At 19.4% G+C, this 21,347-nt stretch overlaps 2 protein-coding genes across 6 annotated transcripts; both read left to right on the top strand.

Annotated features, from left to right (window-relative positions):
* Positions 1-5,647: 5,647 nt before the first annotated feature.
* On the top strand, positions 5,648-7,186 carry ND-SGDH (NADH dehydrogenase (ubiquinone) SGDH subunit). The gene is made up of 3 exons (XM_011505472.1): positions 5,648-5,828; positions 6,568-6,785; positions 6,851-7,186. The coding sequence occupies exons 1-3, from the start codon at positions 5,735-5,737 to the stop codon at positions 7,091-7,093; spliced, it is 555 nt and encodes a 184-aa protein (XP_011503774.1). The 5' UTR covers positions 5,648-5,734; the 3' UTR covers positions 7,094-7,186.
* Positions 7,187-11,029: 3,843 nt separating this feature from the next.
* LOC105366874 (uncharacterized) lies at positions 11,030-20,625 on the top strand. Of its 5 annotated transcripts, none has more exons than XM_011505470.1 (9): positions 11,030-11,378; positions 16,045-16,116; positions 16,354-16,486; positions 16,830-16,960; positions 17,404-17,443; positions 18,152-18,244; positions 18,935-19,133; positions 19,530-19,646; positions 20,448-20,625. In XM_011505470.1, exons 2-9 carry the CDS (start codon positions 16,054-16,056, stop codon positions 20,563-20,565), a joined length of 894 nt encoding a protein of 297 aa, XP_011503772.1. In that variant the 5' UTR covers positions 11,030-11,378; positions 16,045-16,053; the 3' UTR covers positions 20,566-20,625. The 5 variants fall into 5 exon arrangements, with proteins under 5 accessions (XP_011503772.1, XP_011503768.1, XP_011503769.1 ...); XM_011505466.1 differs by having other exon boundaries at positions 11,036-11,378; positions 17,404-17,513; positions 18,099-18,244; XM_011505467.1 differs by having other exon boundaries at positions 11,036-11,387; positions 17,404-17,513; positions 18,099-18,244.
* The last annotated feature ends 722 nt before the right edge of the window (positions 20,626-21,347 follow it).

The following is a 21,347-nucleotide window of genomic DNA, read 5'->3' as shown; positions in this document are numbered from 1 at the left end:
TAGATTTGACATATTAAAAATGTTTTTAATATTCCGACAAATAAAAATTGTTTGTAAATATGTATCTTTATTTTATTCTACTAATTAAATATATATTTAATACAAATTTATTCATAAATTGAAAAATTATAAAATCCGCCTTTAAGTATTTATAATATAATATCGATAAAGTAATTCAGATAACTAGGTATTAATAAAATCGTATGAATAAAATTTAATTACGGAATTATTGAGTTTTCCAATAAATCTAAATAATTTAAGATTATAAATGTATATAGCATTCCATTTTTAAAACAGTTTTAATAATAATATGTACTATTGAACAAATGAAGAATATTTTGAAATTAAACATGAATTATTTTAATTCCTACAAGAGAAATTTTGTTAATTTTGCGTGTTATCAATAAAATAAATTACTGAATTAACTCAATTATTATGTTTAATGCCTAAAAATGTCTTTAATATATGAATAATAAAGATATATTTAGTAGAAAAAAATTAAAAACTTTACTATCTTAAATATAATATTCTAAATAATGGAATCAAGTAAGCCTCAAGGGTTAATTTTAAGATAATGATAATATTCTTTTATGAAAATAATTATTATCTGCATTAGAAAAATATTGTAATCTATTTATCATGCGTCAATAGTTTTAGCCAATAATTATGTGTTTAAAAATCATCCGAAAAGACATTGCTAAGTATTAAAGATGACTTATCTTACTAAATCATACATTATTTTTATATTATTAAAGAAAGAAAGAGCACAATAATTCAATAATTATTTTAATTATAAAACTATCTTTCTACGCAAATTTTATTATTAATAATAATCTTTAATTATGTTTGGAAAATTTATTTAATTAGAGCATTATATTTTACGTTCTTCCTATGACAATAATAATGATATCTATAATTATATGTATCAGCACCTCTGTTGGGTAAGTATCGAGGAGCACTTTCATTATCATGGATAGTAGTTACCTCTTGCACTGTTTACTATTCTGTCATTCGTACTTAGCTCAGTTTTAGTGAACATACTCAACTACTATTTTTCATATGTATAAACAGTTGCTCTACACCTATAGTTCATTGAAAAAGTTTGTACAGCATTGATTTTTAAAAATTATAAAGTAATTATTTTTAAAGTTAAAATTAAACATTCTAGTTATGAAATTAAAATTTAGATTTTATATTAATATAAAGGTTAATGTTTTAATGCTTCAATTTATTTAATGTATTTTACATTCAAATAAATGTAAATATTTTATAAGACTATACATTCAATACAAATAATTATTACCCATTTTAAATATAAATCGAGATAGAATTAATAAATAAAAATAATCTTAGACTAAGGTATTAATATCACTGATTTTATAAAAATTAAAATTAACTAAAAAACAACGCCAATAAATTTTTTGACCATATTTTTTAAATATAATTTAAATATAAGTTATGCAGTTATAGACACAAAAGTACTAAGAATATATAACATTTATGGAATAAAGTACTCAAAAGATTAGATTTCAAATCAATATTTAAAAGTAAAATCAGCTAGGATTAATTCAAAATCTAAGTGAAACTAATATTTATATAATTAATTAATTTCACTTTGATTTCTTATAATATTTCATTTCAATTTATTATTATAATAAAATTATTATTATTGAATTTTGTTTTTTTTTATTTGATCTATAACTTACAATTTTAACTTATGATAAATATTAAGATAATAAAGCATGAATAATTACAATAAAAAATATTCTTTTCCTTTTTCGTTTCTTGTTTAAAATTGTGGATATTTCTTTGTTTATTACAATTATTCATTTGTTAATAATATGTGAAAACTAATCAGATTATATATTAAAATATACGTGTATTTACATTCTGTTTCAGATAAAACAATTATAGGTTTCAAAAACAAAAAATTATTTTTATAATCGATAGAATTCTCTCTTTCTCTCTCGCACACATATATTTACTTTCTTTTCAATTATTTATAGTATTTCAAAATAATTTATAATCATTTATAATATAATTCACTAATCCATGTCTATCATTGTTCTAATGCCTGATAGAAATTAACTTATAAATTTCTAGCTATGAGAACATTTTGTAATAATTTTTTTATTTTATAAGAAAAATTATAATTAATTTATATATAAATTAAAAACAGAATTTTGCATCTTTTACGAAGGTTTTAGTTTTTTTTTCTTCAAAAATTAAAAAAATCATACATGTAATTATTTATTTTTATCGATTATCTATAAGTTTGTGTTATTTTAATATACTATAATATATTATAATATAATATCATTAAATTTAGGTATTATATTGAAACACGTTAACAATATTGATTGTTATAAAATATTTAATTAAAAACAAAATCATCCAGTCCAACATTTATTAATTTGTTGTTTACTGTATAATATATTCATAGACATTTTGAGTAGATTACTTCGTTTGTAGAACGATGTATTTATTAATATGCATTTAATATACATTTTATGCAGATTAGTTATTATAAAAGTATAAAATAATTAATAGAAATAAATATAAATTTTTAATAAATTTATACTATGGATTTAAATTCGTTTTGAAATAAACAGTCTTAGTCGTTATTAAAAAAAAGTCGCTCAAGCATAAACTTACGTATACTTATTTTTATTTTATGCGTAAAAACTTAATTTAATAATTAATACAAAGAATTTAACTAATAATTTTATTATATTTTTTTCCTTTACTTTAACAAATTTTAAGGAAAAGAGAATCAAAACATATTATATTTTTATTATTTCATAAAAAAAATCTTAAAAAAAATTGTTGTGGTAAATAAAAGACACATCAATATATCATTTGGGTTTGTAACAAATTACAACATTTTTACTAATTACTTATCAATATTTTACTATGATTATCTTTTTATTACTTTTTATTATCTTTTATTACTTGCTACTTCTTATTCTTTCATATACTTAATAATATTGTTAAACTTTACTTTGATCATTTTAAACATTTAATAAACATATTTAATAAAATTGTATTTATTAATCAAATAGTTACAATAATAGAATGAAAAGTGATACATTTATCCAAAAAAAATTTTTGATTGTAATTCTATATAATCATAGTTTATTAAATCTTAATATCTACATAAGAAAAAATTTTTTAAAAATCATTTATCAATTAATTAAATCCTATTTGTAACACACCCTTCAAAATTGAATGAGAAATAATTAAAAAAAATTTACATTCTGAAGATGAGAGTAAAGTGATAAAATGAAAGTAAATAAAGTAGATGAGAGTAATAGGTATTTTTTTGCAACCATTTAAAAAGCTCAATTAATCGTTTAACCTACAACATGTTCAATAAGAAAAACTGTAGTGACGTTACTTATACTAGAAACTCATACTATTATTAATTAATATTATCCAATTAAGTTTTATTTGTTAAAATTTATTTAATTAAAATACATTTATTTATTTATCTCCAGATCTTAGCCATTTTTCTTAAATCTATACTGTTCTATTTATTATCTTATATCATATTCTTATATTTTATAAGCATTTTATATCGCAAATTTCTTATTCCATTGTAATCGAATATATTATACAATACCATATATAACTAATAATCTATATTTCAATATATTACAATATATGCTTTTGTATTTAATATATTGTAATAAATAATTTAAATAATTTATTCGTGGTTCATAATAATATAAATATGTAAATATATAGAGTTTCAAAATCGATTTTCTAATTGAAAATTTGGACTAGAATGCTTAGATTGTAAACTATAGATTTCACTATTAATCTATCATATAATAGTCTTCTAATATGAAGTGTACCTGTATAAAAAATCTGTTAAAGTATTTATTTTCATTATAATTACGTAATACTCTATATTTATTTGAAAAATAGTAAAAATCGATAAGTTCACCAAAAATGTTATTTCTTATATTTTATCAAATATAAGTTTGATGCTTGTGTTGCCTTTTTATATAATGCTATTCAGAAAAGAAAAGTTATAAAAAAAATATCAATTAAATATGTGATTTAAAATGATAAAATTTATTAACTAATATTTTTATCGGAAAAGAAATTTTATATCTTCTTTTTTAAATGGAAATATTGATAAATTAAAATTAATTATATTGAAATATCAACCATATACTAAATGTTTTATGTTTTTTCTAGTATTTTATAAATTTTTAATTTTCCAAATGTTTCTGTTAATCTTACTATTAATTATATTTATTAATCCTTATATTATCTACAAATAGAAATTATATTCGTATATGATAGAGCAATATTTCAAATTATAGTCTAATGAAATCAAATTAACATGATTAAAATTTAAAAATTTAATTTATTCATTATAAATGTTTATTTTTTTTAGTGAATCTTCATATGATGAATTATTACTAATTATTCATATTTGTTGGCTAATTTTATGTTTCACGAATGTTGCATACTAATTGAAAAAGTGTAATTTTAGTGTTTATACAAAGCAAAATATGAATATAATATGATTAATATTATTTAAAGAATTATATGTTTTTATATATATACAATTCAAAACATATTATCAATTATAAGTTTATATAAATCAAGTGTCGAAAATTGTTGATATTATTAAAATCTATTTATCAATTAAAAAAGTAAAACTAAAAATCTACGTGAAAATATAATTTATAAATATAGATTTTACTAATATCATTAAATAAAAATTCTTTGTTCAATAAACTTTCTACCAATTTTTATAAAAATACTTTAGAAACAAAATAATTTGATCTAAGGACAATCTTTATAAGCATTTTTCTTACGTAAAATATTATAAGTTTTTATTTATATGACTGAAAATTATTTTATAAGAAAAACTATGTATTTATGAGTAATAAGAGTAATATTACTCTATAAATGAATTATTTTAAACCAATTTACTGATTTAGTATTTATTTGTTATGTTGGATTAAGTAATATATAAATTATTAATTATTTATAAATTATTTACTTTTAAAATTGATTGAAATTTTTTGTCTATATTATGAACATAGTTTCAAATAATATAAAAATTCATTTATAATAAAATAAGAGATAAAAAAAATTTGCTAATTAATTAAAATGCATAAAAAATGCAGAAAAAAGACTTTTGATCAATTTTTTAACTCTCATAAATACCAAAACTGTAAATTTTTCAATTTATTTATCGTCCTAAAAATGTTCAAGTATTCCTTTTGACTCTAATTTTTCTGTCTTCAGTTAAGTTACAAGAACTAATACTCACGTATGGTAATCCATTAGGAGTAAAATCTGTTATTTTCAAATGATTTATGTTAATATAAATTACACATTAGTTGTTTTCACAATTCGTAATTTAATTTATTATAGAAAACATATTTTTATAGTAATTCCTCCTCTTTTGCTTGTCGATCACCTGCGGTTTTGGCAATAGCTCTAAGGTCAAATAAATCTTGCTCAATTATTTTTATGAATATTTATATAGACACTATATGTGTCAAAATATTCATAGAATTATTATATATATGTAAACCTTTTATATTTATATCATTATATTTTTAATTTCACGTAATTCATTCGGAATTAAATATTATAAATATTCGTAAAATTATGCGAGTGCACAAACATAATTATTGACATTACTTAATAAAACAGAACCAGTATAACGTATTTGACTTTATCGACATAGTAGGTACTTCACAAAATGGTGGTATGGAGCACATTTGTTCGTTCCTGTTCTATAAGTCAAAATTTACAAAAAATATATATATTTCGGAATAAACTTTTACTAAACAACGGTGAGTTGAGATTTATGATTATTTATTATTAACATGTTTAATTTATAATAATTATTTGTATACTAATATAACAAATCATTTGTATTATGCAATCAAAATAATAAGTATAGGCAAATATTCAACTAATTTTATAAAAATTCCATTATAAATCCCCTAAAATATAGTGTAGTAATCCTTTATTGAATAAATATAATAATTTATTTGAAATATACTTCGATTCATTGTATAATGAAGTTTCTATTCTGAAACATAATATTTCAATCTTCCATAAAATTTTAAATAAAATAATTTAAGTATAGAATTTTAATTAATCCATATTTTATTTTAATGATTTTCAATTTGCAAAGTCTGTACATTAATTAAGTTTGGATTAATTTACTTTCAACATTAACTCGATTTATAAAATATTGAATAAAATTGTAATTATTATCAATTGGAAAATTAAAATCTTACGGTATTTCAACATTTTTTAATTGAATGTATCTAATATATTTAAATTAATCAACGTACAATATTGAAATATATAAATAGAATTTTTATCAAAAGTTAAATTTAAAAAATAAATATGGTATTGTTTCTTTAAAATTTTATGAAATTATAAAAATAGATAGATTTTAAAATATTCCTAAAATGAATAGATTAAACAATAATGTATTTCATTTAATATCATTCAGATTTAATATAAATTCAAAATATAGCAGAAATATGTATTGTAATATAAAAACAATACAATTTTCAGTTATCACTCCCAGCCAAACATGTTGCATGTCTTCAGAGATGATTATTACAGCTAGCAGATGGCAATGGCATAAAACAAAAGATATGATTCACTTTTATTTTTTGATTATGGCTTTACCATTAAGCATTGTCACATTTGGTGCCAATGTATTGGTTGGTCCAGCAACTCTTACTGAAATTCCAGAAGATTATTATCCACAATATTGGGAATATTATAGGGTAATTATATTAAAAATTGATATTTTATATATTCAAATAAAAACTGTTTATTTCTTAACTTATAGAATCCTATCACAAGATTTATGGCACGTTACTTATTTTTTAATCCTCAAAAAGACTATGAAAAAAGCATTCATATGATCTATTTGGAATCACAAATTATGGAAATTCGCAAATTAGAACAAAAAGTATGGGATTTGCAAGATGAGCGAAAAGACTTCAGATATAACTTATTTATACCATTCAACTATATTAAGAAAAGTTCATATATGCAGGGTTTACAAGATGATTATGATTTCGGAGATTAATTTGAAATATTTTGCCAATATGTATTTTCTATAAATCTAGTTTCATTAATTACGAAATTGATTTGGTACAGTTAAAAGTAGTTAAAAAAATTGTTTCATATAAATAATCTGTATAACTATAGTATAAGACAAAATACATTGTGCTATAGGGTAGAATGAAATTTAGAAAGAAATTTTTCATTAAATCACTAAATATTAATTTATTTTAACAAATGTTTCATTTTTTAACTCGAATATTATAAACAAATATTCAAGTATTCTATTAAATGCAAATTATACTTAACAAAATTAACAAATTAATATATTTATAAATAATAAATTATAAATAATAAATAAATATGAGGATTGTTATTTCTGTACAAGAATATATTAAGCATTAAACTATTTATGATTTTCAAACTCTTCTATTATGAAACAAAAATGGTCGTTACTAGAAAATTAAATATTAACTATATTTGAAAGTGCTTTATTAAATTTAACTTAAATAGAAAATTTATCAGAGATGATGATCCTAATAGGTTAATATCTATTTCTAAATAAATTGAAAATAACATATATTATAAATTTTAATTTCTCTAAGTATTTTAACGTAAATATTCTAATAATCTTAAATATACAATAAATTTTAAAAAGTATATTTTTTAATAATAAGTATTAAACGGAAAAATAATATAAAAATAAAAGTACTCGAAAAAAATGTAAATTAATCAAATAGATATAAGTAAATATAATTTTTTATATTTGTATATTTTGTACCAAAAGAAATTTATATATAGAAATATACCTTAATGTGAATATAATTAAATTGATTATATAAAATCAGTACGATTTTATGTATAATTGAATGACTATTTGACTCAATTTTGAAGTTAGTTATAAATTGAATCATAAGAGATAATTATCCATTATAAAAAATATTCGTTATTTAATAAGTTTTTACAAATGGTAAGTATGTGTATAAATTATCAAATAATAAAATATGTAGGAAGATTAAAAAGATGTCTAACTATGCAACAATATTCAAAACGAAAATTTTTCTGCAAACATAGTTTTTAAATTAAAAAAATCTAAGTTTTGTTTTCCAAATATATATGAGTTAAATAATATAATAGAATATAATACAAAATAAAAAGTACAAGCTTAGATTAATCTATACTTAAATTCATGAATACATGAATACAAATTATTATATTTAATTTACAACTGAATACATAGCTCATTCTAATTTAAGGTAATTACATTATATTTATTACATAACACTAATAAAATATTAATAGTATCGACAGACTGTTCATATCAATCAACACAAGTGTAAATTTACAGTAGGGTACGGCTTATAATAAACTATGTCATTTCATGATAGCAAATACATCAGGATATGGTAACAATACTTTTGATTATTAGATATTTTGGCATTTTGGAATTAGGAAAACATTCAATTAAAACATAGTTTCAGAAAAAAAGGAGTAATTATGAATACTTGTAACTTTGAAATAAAGGTGGAGAAGATACTTATTGATATACCAGTTGTAACTTAAATTTAAAAACTTCATTAATCTAATTTTTTTATTTATGTCTTTAAAAATATCTACTGGTAATAGAAGTTAGATTATATTTAGTTAGTAAAAACTAAATAACTAAATCATTATAAAATAATAAGAATATTTATAAAATTTTACATACCTCATGGAGTTGTATTGATAATTAAATTAAAATCTTTGATAATATTTATTTTACTTTCTTTTTTGAATATAAAAATAATTTAAATAAAATATGATAGTGGGATACTGATTAAGCTTTCCATTAATTCATTTTTATTGCAAGCGGAATGTTTAAATACTTTATGCATAACGGAAGCGTAAAGTACTTGCTCGTAGCGATCAAGGATTATTAATATTATTGTGAAATGAATAGAATATACAATATATATGTTTTTATTACATTTTAATAAATTTTACTTTCAAATATATATCAATACGAAACCTTGCATTTATGCATATAATGAATAAATTTCAGAATTAAATAAAATAATTGCTATATTATATTAAATTATAGTTCTTAGTTTCAAATTAAGTTAAGAAATTCATAGTAAATTGTTCAAATATTTCTTGTGCTTAAATCATATAGTAATTATTAATTTTAGAGATCGAATCAAAAGTGACAATGAAATAACATATCATTTATTTTATATATTTTAAAAAAATATGCAAATTTATTTAAATCATTATTACTAATTAATAAATTATATTGATTCTTATAAACATTGAAATGAAAGCTATTTCGATAAATACTCTAATAAATAATAAAGATTGGAATATAGCTTATTTCAATCTAATAAATTATCTAATAAATAATCTAATAAAAATTAAATATTAAAAAAAAATATTTTATCAATTAATATTTAATAAGTCCAAATTTATATATATTTACTTTAATTTTAAATTAATAAATATATGTACGCAAACATAAAAATAAAATATTATTTATTTATCATTTTCTTACGATTATATAATAATTCAACATTTATATCAAGCGGAAATTTAAATTTCATTTCTTATAATGATAGTGAATCTAAAAGAATTTATATATTCAATATTAAATGCAGACGATATATTTTAAAGAAATAATTTAATTCCACAAATTGAATCGCGTATTGAATTAATTTAAATAGAAATAAGATTAAGTAAATAATTTATTTAAACATAAAATTGATATATCATGGAGTAACTTTGGCATACAGATGAGCATATAAAATATTAACATGCTTATTTAAAAAAATTACAAATAATGAAAATTCATGGAATTACTGAATAAGATATAATAAATATAATATTTAATATTAAATACAAAAATCTAATTATAATTATTAAACCAATTAATTTAAAAACTCGTTAGTAGAATAAAGAGTTAATTTTCTTTTAAAAACTGATTGGAAAGTGCTATCATTAGAAAAGTGTAAATGCTTAATTAAATACTTATTCTATGATAAAATCACAAACTTTAATTATTTCTAAATAATAATTATTCATTTTAAATATTATTTGAAATATATTAAACAATAATATTTTATAATATTTACTTTCTTATTTCCTTTTTTTATAATAATTATCAGTTAACTGATTCTTTATCATATAATTGCAAAATAAATTTATAATAAAATTTTTCTTTTTCAATGACTTCGATCAAAATTAATCGCAACATATTAATTTTTCGTATACTAATAAAATTGAGTTTTTTTCTAATATGAACAATAATTTGATTTTTTATTAAATTTAAAAAAAAATAAAATAATTTGGATAAAATACAATAAGGAAACGACAACTACAAACATATATTGTTATAGATAACAATTAATTATGCAATAATAGTCGAAATTTTATCTAAATAATTTTTGTTTAATATCTTCCAACCATGTTTGTATCTTTTTTTTGTAATTTCATTATTGTATTATTTTTAAGAGAATAAGTAAAACAATTTCTTCTTTTTTAATAATATTCACATTCTTATTAATATAATTCTGTATAATTCATTTCAAACAAAGCTCATCATATGTGAAAATATTTTTCATGTATTTTTATAATAGAATTGTGTGTAGTAATATTTTAATATTTTTAAAAGATATAAAATTATATTCAATTTTTCATACTGATAAATAATGTAGCAATGAATAATATATAAAATAAACTTACAAAATATATTGATTATAGAAGTGTTAAACTTAAAGTTTAGTATATAAGTGATTTCATAAGTGTTTATGCGGTAGAACCGATGCTTTATGCAAGTTAAAATTGGAATCTATAAAGGAATATTTATAAAATATTTTTTATTGAAAGAAAACTTTGCATGTAATAAATAATCATGTGAACGTTTACTGTGTAAATTATAATAATTCTTCCATAATACAAAATGCAAATACGTGAGATATTGGAAGTGATGCTAATAAATGATTAGGTTAAAAGTGTAAGAGGAAAAGATAAAAGTATCGGCAGTTTCCTTTTTATATTTATCAATAATTATATTATTAGTAACTTTCTTAAAAACTTAAACAGTGTATTTAGAACTGCGACAGCTGATGATCTAGGATGGACCTCGGTATGTCCGATTGGGCGGATCTTTCTTATCGCACAGCACTTTTCGTGGTCAATCGTACTGTTCTTACCTCCTTACTCCATTGTAGTTGCGTCGTTTGTGCCGTTTCCACATCTGTCGCGCCCATATTCTATCAGTTGTCAACGTGCCGGTGAGCAGGGTAGGCGATCATATGTTTACTATATTGATCTACCCGGTGAGCAAGGTAACTTTCTACTTAAATAATCTAGATAAGCTTCTACTGCAAAAAACTTATACCTTAATTTATTATGGCGACTTAAGCCACTTTTATCACTCTATTACTAAATATACAATTACTCATAACAAATACCCTTTTACTACTTTACTTTTTAGAACTTTAGGCATTATCGATAAGGAGAACTTAATTATTGTAGGTAAATTTGTATTTTAATTTGATTTGCTAAATATAATAGATTATTATATAATTTGCAAATTGAAATTTCTGAATTAAATGCTAAATTATAATTTTACTAGAGAGATAATCAATGTGAATCAGAATTTATATTATTATTTTTAGTAAGTATATAAAAGATAAGAATATTTACTTTGAAGAATTATATAATTAAACATTATTATTCACAAATCAAATTTTCTTTGACATAGAATTACTAATACATCGCTGTAAAAAATGACTCGATTTACAAATAAAATTTTATTCAATTATAAAAATACTACACCACAGTGAAAATGCAAACACAAAAGAATGAATAATTTAATATTAAACTTTTATTTAATTCACATAATTTATATTTATATTTTAATAAATTACAGTATAGGAACTAAATTAAAATATAAGATTCACAATTGTTTGATACTCACAATAATATGAATGTTATTTATTTATTCAAAATTCATGGACAAAGCCTACTTTAAGAAAAATATTTTTAAAATGATTATATGTACTTTTGGAACAAAATTTAATGAATAATTAAAAAACTATTGGACTGAGGAATTTAGTTAATTCTTTTCAATTTATAATAGTATACAAATTATAAAATTAATATTAAATAATACAAACATTGTATTCATTTCTTTCTTTCTCAAAAACTAATTTTTTCTTTCATTAATTGCTAACGGGGGAAAAGTAAATGTAAATAAAATATATACATAATGTAAGTTAAAATAAGAAAAGTTGAAATTAATGTAATTTGCAATAAAAATAATATTTATAAGCACGGTAGATAATATGGTTCAATTTGTAAAATATTTCGTTAAAAAAAAATCGAAAAGGATAATACAGATAGCTATTTTTGTTCAATAAAGAAATTGTTTGGTTTAGGTTATGAATAATTAGCTCGTTTTCCTTTCGTAATATTCGAATTAATTTGAAGGCGAGTCACATGTTTGTTCGAGTTTACGAAGCAAAAACAAATATAAAGTAAATGAGTACAGCACTTAACGCATTAGTATTATTTGACTTTGTGGCCGATTCGTATGGCATATCTTACACGCACCGATGTTCTCAATTTCAACAAAAAACCGTGATATTAGTTTTTCTTTAATTACTAAGTCGTTATATTTGACTAATCAAAATGAGTTAAAAATTTTTACTTTCTCAAACCTCGTATTTCATTAAATGAAGAAATTTAGATTATTACTTCAAACATATATCATTAATTTTTAATATAGTACAAAATTTATAAAATAATAAACTTGATATACTTTCCGTATCGTAATCGTTTATTCATCTATATTGACAATCACAAAATTTGGTGATAAAAATAGTTCATTAACTCTTTAAAATATATAAATGAAATTTATTTTTCATGTAAATTTATAATATTTTATTATAAATTAGAAACAATATAGGTACAAATCGATTAAAAGAACAAGAATTAATATGAACAGATATCAAATATAAATCTATTTTACCATGATTTATATGTATAAAAGTCTTTGTTTCCTTTATTGCATAGAAAATATAAAAAATTCAGTTATATAGTATGCCAGAGTAAAAAGTAATTAAAAAAGTTCTGATAGATATTTTTATATGATAATTATATAGTAATAATTATTTATTTAATTATAACTTGATTATTCCTTATTTATTTAGTTTTTTAAATAAAATATGTAAGTGGTATTATTACAATAATCTTATTGATTAAAAATGTTTCATAATATTTTAATCATTTAACTTAATAATAATAAAAGAATTTTATTGCAGATTAATAATTTATATAAATAGTAATGCATTAATTTTATTATATTGATATCAGTAAAATGTTTAATGAAATTTTTATAAAAATAATATTTTTTTTAAATATTTGCTTATACTTACATTTTCTTATGTTATAAATGCATTCATAATTATGAAAAAATTTGTTTGAAGAAAAAAGAAAAAATGCAACAAATATAAATAAAATTTTTGTAAATGCATATTTACTTATCGTTTGCTAAATTAATATTAATGACATACCAATAATTTATATTCCATTTATGTGACAATAAATTAATTGTTGCACCTAGATCATAATTTCTATTTAAGAACAGTTTTGCTTAAATTTTTATGTAATAAAGTAATTTAACATAGAATAATCACTCAATTGAAATGTAGAAATGTGCTTGTAATAATTAAATAAATTTACTTAAAATTTTATTTAATAATTAATTTTCCATATTTAAAATGTATAAATGATATGATTGCATTTTATATTTGTTTATAATATGTTAAGTTTCTGCACAAATCAAATTAATATTTGATATGTTTTATAAATATTAATTTATGTTCCAACTAAATGTCCAGCACGATTAAAAAAAACTTTTTATTTTATATTATACTTAAAATTAAACATTTTATTGAAAACTAAATATTGAAATTGCATTCAAGGTATTTAAACTATATTTTCATCAATAAAATCAAAATAATTAGAGAAATAAAAAATATATATATATTTCACATCTTTTATCCAACACTAATGTAATTCAAGAAGAGAACTATAAAATCAATTTCTCAGTAATATATTGATTGCTTGAGGGCATAGTATCAAATACTTATTCCACTTGTTTCTTATAATTTATACATTTTTTTATATAAATTTTTATATAAATTTATACTCTGATAAATTTGTATAAATTTAATTTATATACTCAATTTCATATAATACATAAATAACATTTTTATTTTTATTATGTATGCATGTGTAAATAAAAATTACTTCTTTTATGTACATAATTACTTTAATAATCTTTAGAATCACATGATTATATTTACTGAAATACATTAAGTAAATTTGTTTTTTTATAAAATTCAAAGATATATGTATAGTTTCACTTTCCATTTTGCTTAATAATCTACTTTAAGAATTATTAGATAAAATAAATAATTTTGTGATAAAAATTTTAATTAAAATATGTACTAAAATTAATTTCCAAACTGCACTGTTCCTTTAAGATTTTATATACCAAAATTTGTTTACAAGATATTATATTGTTAATTAAAATAATATATGATACTAAAAGGAATATATAAATTGTTATTTACAAATTGTTTGGAGAATCATCTTAATCAATTTTAATTTTAAAAGCTTAAATTTTTCTAAATGATTGTAAATCCGTACATTCATTTTACAACATTGATTCACGAGTATATAATCGCAATATTCTGTTGAACTTATAAACTTGTATGTATTTAATAATATATATTTTTCATATAAAAAGTTATTATGAATAAGTATAACATACATTTACATCTCGTTTTTGGTACATAAATTAAAGTAAAAAATTGTTTTGAAATATTTTATTGTGTTCTTAGAACATTATTTTCTGTTTTCATATTCGATTTACTCTTAATATTTATAATAACCTTTAAATTTTGCAGAAAAAACAATATTCTTAAATTTGATTAGAAATAAAATAAATTTGTATATTTTTGTTATAGAAAAAATTGAAAATCATGACATTTTTACCGTATTCACGCATAATAGTTACTTTTAAATCTTTTAATTAAAATTTAATTGTTTTTAATAGTAATTAGATTAACAAATGGTATTAGAATCGTAATGGAAATATTAAAAAATTTTGCAAGAATGATTCAATTACTCTTCATAATTAAAATGTTTAGGTCATTAAATAAGATCTCTTTATGTCTTCTATATTACTAATGTATAGAAAACTTAATTTTTCGTTTACCTGAAAAGTGTCTAAAATTTAAGGTATCCATACAGTGTATCCATATATCTACAGACATATACTTAAAAATATATATACTTCACACCGGTTTCTAGCAGGAAATATTTCACAATTCATATTTTGTTTTATATGGAGAGAGTTCACTATGCGATGTGAATATTTTATATAAAATAGAATAATATTTCAAAACTTTTTAAAGGTAATGAAGACAAAATAATTAAGAAATATTTATTGATTTAACTATAAATTCATTTGATATTTGAAATTTGAATCATCTATTTTTTGTTAGTATAAATCATTACTCGAATATATTTTAGGTAACAAATAATTTGCAAAATGTTTAAAAAAATCATTATTTCAAGATAATTTATTAAATATAGTTTTAAAATTATCATTTATAAATGTATGAAATTATTAATTACTGTATAATTATAAGCATAAGTCTTAATGTAATAAATGATAAAAAATAATTAGCGAAATATAATATACATAAAACATAAGTATGTTTAGACACGTGCATAATTAATACATTATACAACCACAGAATTAATAAATTTTATTTAATAATTTTAAGAAATCTTTTTAATTTTTAAATTGAATATTTGAATATGAATAATTAACAACTTAAATTTTTTATTATACTTAAAACATTTGTTGAAATCGAAATATTTTAAAAAAAGATTTAAGTTTTTATCAATTATTTCTTATTGCAGATTTAAATCATGGAGCAGAAAATGTCAATGTTAAAAAATACATTTGCGATCGGTATCTTCTTATTATTGAAAGTAAGGCAACTAATTACACAGTAAGACCATCGCAACATCAAAATATTTATTTTATCGCCAATGTAAATAATACAATAGAAAAATGTCAATCAAAGTGGAAAATTTACTTACTTATTAATAAATTAATCTTCTTTATATTATGTTTTGAACAACTTTATGCTGATATTAATGATATTAAACAAAGTAATTAGGTAAAAAGCGTAAGCATAAAAAAATCTAATTGATCGTATATTAAAGCTACCTAATGATATGGGAGTCTGGGGTCACGGACGACTCATGGATCCCCCGGCACGCAACAGCATGTGGCGCTTTGGTTTCCCCAATCCGGTCAACTACAATGATAATGAACTTTACTGCGGCGGATACTCGAGTTTGTATTCTTTACAAATAATTTTTTTAATATTTTTAAAATTGATGAATTTTAACATATTATTCTTTATAAATATTATACTCATACAATTTAATTATTTTTATATTAATTCATTCAAATATATAAAGAAATTCAAATAATTACATATAAAGTATATATAAATAAATAATTCAAATAATTAAATAAAAAATATAAATAAATAAATGATTTATTATTATTCTAAATATTGCTTATATATATTTAGTTATCATTTTATCCAATATGTTAAGAAAGTAATAAATAATATTTTTAGTGTTTAAAATATTAAAAAATACCACCTTTAAAAATATTTTCTCTTTCATAGTACAATGGATTCAAAATAAAGGAAAATGTGGCACCTGTGGTGATGCTTATCATTTACCCAAACCAAGACCACACGAAGCTGGTGGGGAATATGCTAAAGGAACCATAGTTAGGCATTATCAAGTTGGACAGGTTAATATTTTCATTAAATTATACTTTGAGTTATAATAATTTAATTACTTTTATAATCAATCGTTTTATAGTCGTTATTATTTAATATTTTTAACACAACTTTAATATAAATTAAAAAAATTTAAATCTTTTATATAATTATTTATTATTAAAATTTTTAAAAAATGTAATAATTTTTGTACTAAACATTATATATAAATACTTTATTACATTATACAATAATTTATATAAATTTCTTGATATTAAAGTTGTAAACTACATGACGTATGTGAATATATTACCTAAATATTATTTATATACATAATTTAATTTTTATTTAATATTGAACAAATATTTCCATTATTATTTATCTTAAATATGAACATGAAATTTAAGAAATATAATTTGACAAGAATTGAGTGTTAGCACATTATGTAGAATTTTTAATTGTGCTTCTTTCACAGGAAATTGATATTGAAGTAGAACTGACATCTAATCATCAAGGTCATTTTGAAATATACATTTGTCCTAATAATAATCCTACAATTGATCCTTTGCAAGAATGCTTTAATAAGTAAGAATATAATTTATAGTATTTAAATATATAGTTTACAATGGTAAAAGTATATAGTGAAATAATTTAAATGTAATAAAAATTTAAGCTATTGTCTTTCATAAATAGGCATAATTTGTATTTTTACAATGTGTCATAACAGATACCAATAATTGCAGTATATTATTGAAAGAAAAAAATGAATTGTATATGATTGAAATCGTTTAAAATATAAAATTATATTTAAAGTCTATAGAAATTGATATTTTTAATAATTATGTTTTACATATGATATATAGCTTAAAATTTTTAATAAAGAGTATACAAATAGAGTATATGAAATATACTTGATTTAATGTAAAATGTAATTACATTTTTTGCTAACTCACGTAATAAGATGTAATCTATTATTTTTAAACACTGTAAAATTTCATATAATAAAATAGTATAAAAAATATGAATTAATAATAACAACTAATAATAATTCATTATACTATATAAAATTAAATATCCGATAAAAAAAATAAGAATCTGGGAAAAATGAAATCTTTAAACACTTTAATGCAATTTAATGAATTAAGTGATTTATTCTATATATACTTACAGGTATCCACTTTACTTGTCTGGAACTAAAAATGTGAATTTTATAATTCCTATAGAGTCAGAAAAAAAGGCCATTTTTCGATATAAGGTTATTCTTCCACCGTTTCTCACGTGTACTCAATGTGTGTTACAATGGACATATTATACCGGTAATAGTAATCATAACAATTATAAAATACTACATACAAATAAATTTTATCATATCAAATTCAAAATATATAAAATTTTAAGTTTAATCAACCTCGTGTCATTTAAAAGATTGAGTACTGTTTTGTAACCATTTTCTTTTAAAACTTTTACATTTTTTTCTTTATATACATAAATATTTAACTTTTTCAAAATGATATCTTAATTGTTAATTAACATCTATATTATGCAATTGAAAATTAAAATGAAAATAAAGTATTTAAATTAAATAGTAATCATTAGTCATTTTTAACATGATTTATATCATATAATTAATAGTATTATTATAAAGAGAAATGAAAATTTCAGATAATAAATGCATAGTTACAAGCTGCAGTTTTATAATTTTCTCATATTTCCACTACTACTATATATTAAATTATATCATTAATCGCAATAATTATCTTTTTAACATAAAATAATAGATATGATAACAAAATTTAATATATTGTTTCTTTCAGTTAATTTGTTAAGTAATTACAGCTTTATTTTTATTACTATATTATTGTTACTATATCGTACTATATCATAATTAAAAATAAAACTACATATGTAATATAAAATTTCATATTTTGTACCGTGATTATAACTAATTATAATTGATAACATATTTATATTTTAAATTTATATATCATATTTATAATATTTTATAGGAAATATGTGGGGTACTTGTCTCAATGGTACAGAAGCTGTAGGCTGTGGTATGGCAGAGATTTTTAGAAATTGTGCAGATATTGGTATTATAACAAGTTCTGCAGGTTTACCACCTATTTTTATTCATCATGACAATCCATTTCTTCTTTATTATAGAGATCATGATTCACCAGAAAATATATTTCCTCTTATTGTTAGGTACTTATATAACCTACTACGTAATTTTTAAAATCACATAGATTTATTTCTTTGATAAATTATAATTGGTTGAAAATTTTACTTCTTCACTGTTAGGAATAAGTAAATATATATTATAAAAATACATTATTTACTTTTAAATAATGATTACAATATATAATAAAATAAAAATTATTAAATTTTAAATTTTAGTAAACACAATTATCTTTGTGTAATGAAAGGAGTTTAATATTACATAATCATTTTATTCCTAACATAATGATTGCAGTTAATTAAATTAGTTTAACTATTTTTGATCAAGAATAATTAGAACAGATTATTAGTAACGATTTTCACTCATATTTAGAGTTATTAATTTTTTAAATTGTCAAGAGTAAAAGAAAATTTATGTTTTAGATCTCAAGTTTGTAGATCAAATAATTTGTACCGTCGTATACCAGGAATGGACAAATGGTGTCAAACAAATTGTTTGCGATATCCACCGAATTGCCCTGCCTCCATTTGTACTTGTCCGTAAGTTTTGCCATTAGATAAATTCAATTTTAATTAAAATGAGTAATTCAATAAATTATATTATTTAAATTAAAATAATATTAATACAGTTTATATTATTTTCATTTCATACTAATTTGATTTAATTAATTTTGTTATGTATGTAATCTAATCTAATTTGACTCTAAAAATTTTTAGAAAAATATATGTGCATATCAATTTAATATTTAAAATTTTTTACCTATAAAATAATGGATTTAAATAATCTAAATGTTATACAACATATATACAATAATTAAAAATAAAGTTTTAACTACTTTTTCAAATATTTAACTTGATTTTAATGTAATTTGCAATAAATAAGTATTTGTTTAGAAACAAATGAAATTAATACAATTTAAAATCCATTATATTTTTTATAATAATATACTAACAAACAATTTATTTGACAACGATGAACACTATTTATTACTATAAAGTATACTTAACAAGATTCTTTCAATAATTAGAAATATTATTTAAATCTAATATAATTTTTAATATTTTTAACTTAATAAATTAAAATTTTGTATTTGATATATTTTTAAAACATGCTAATACATACAAATTAAAAATAAAATATTACAATTATTAATACAAAATTAGGATCAAATTATTCCACATTAATTGAATAAACATCAGAGTTAGTATATATAATTAAATTTATTTATAAATATACAAGTAATTAATGTATTACATTATTAAAAGTAAGAAAAAAAGAAAGAATAAGAAATATTGAAATGAAAAAAACAGTATTAACTAATATATTGTAAAATTTTACAGAGAAGTTTGTGAGCCAATCGGAGAAATTTTTGGTATAGAAGGAGCCACAGCATATTGTTTAGATCAGTGCTTAGTATATTCAATGAAATGTCCCATTGAACGATGTCGATGCTATTAAATACATATTATTGAAAGTTTTAGTTAAAAAAGCCAAATTAATATTAAACACTGCAATAAACAGCCTAATGAATACTACATTGTAATATAATATCACTAAAAAAGTTATTAGTATATCATAGTAATGCTTATTAATAGATGATTAAAAAATATTTATGGCGTATCACATACTAAAAACTAAATGAAAGTATAAAACTTATAAAAAAGAACATTTTCTAAATATATTTATATATATATTTGTAATTTGATTTGTTAACAATGAAAAAATAGAAAAAATGTTAAATTAAAGAAATTAATTACATACAATGGGTACAGTTAATGTAATGGAATATATAAAATTAACAAGAAATAATTGTTTTCATTACTGAATAAAAAGAGATTTGTGTATATTTTTGATTTTTTAATCTTTTGACACATATATTTTCTATATTAAGTATTATTATTATTGAAGATTTTAAATAACAAATAAAATAATTGGAAACCATTTCGTTACAGATCAAAGTTTTAATTTAATAATTTATTTAAACTGTACAAAATTTTTTTTAAATATAAAAACTAAATTATTGCGTTCAATTGTTTTCTAAATGGCGACTATAATTTATGAGAGTATATCTTAAAAATCATCCTCTCTTAATATTAAGAAAAATATATCTATTTAATATTTATAACAAACGTGTATACAATTATTACATATATTTATTTTTAAAAAATATTCTTTTGTAACGATTGTATATAAAATAATCTACAATGTTTATAGATGTAAATGTATTTAATGAAAACATG

The sequence above is a fragment of the Ceratosolen solmsi genome, unplaced genomic scaffold (assembly GCF_000503995.2).
Source record: "Ceratosolen solmsi marchali unplaced genomic scaffold, CerSol_1.0 scaffold80, whole genome shotgun sequence".
Lineage (NCBI taxonomy): Eukaryota > Metazoa > Arthropoda > Insecta > Hymenoptera > Agaonidae > Ceratosolen > Ceratosolen solmsi.
The sequence above is the reverse complement of the archived record's forward strand: the minus strand, read 5'-3'. Positions and strand labels throughout refer to the sequence as shown.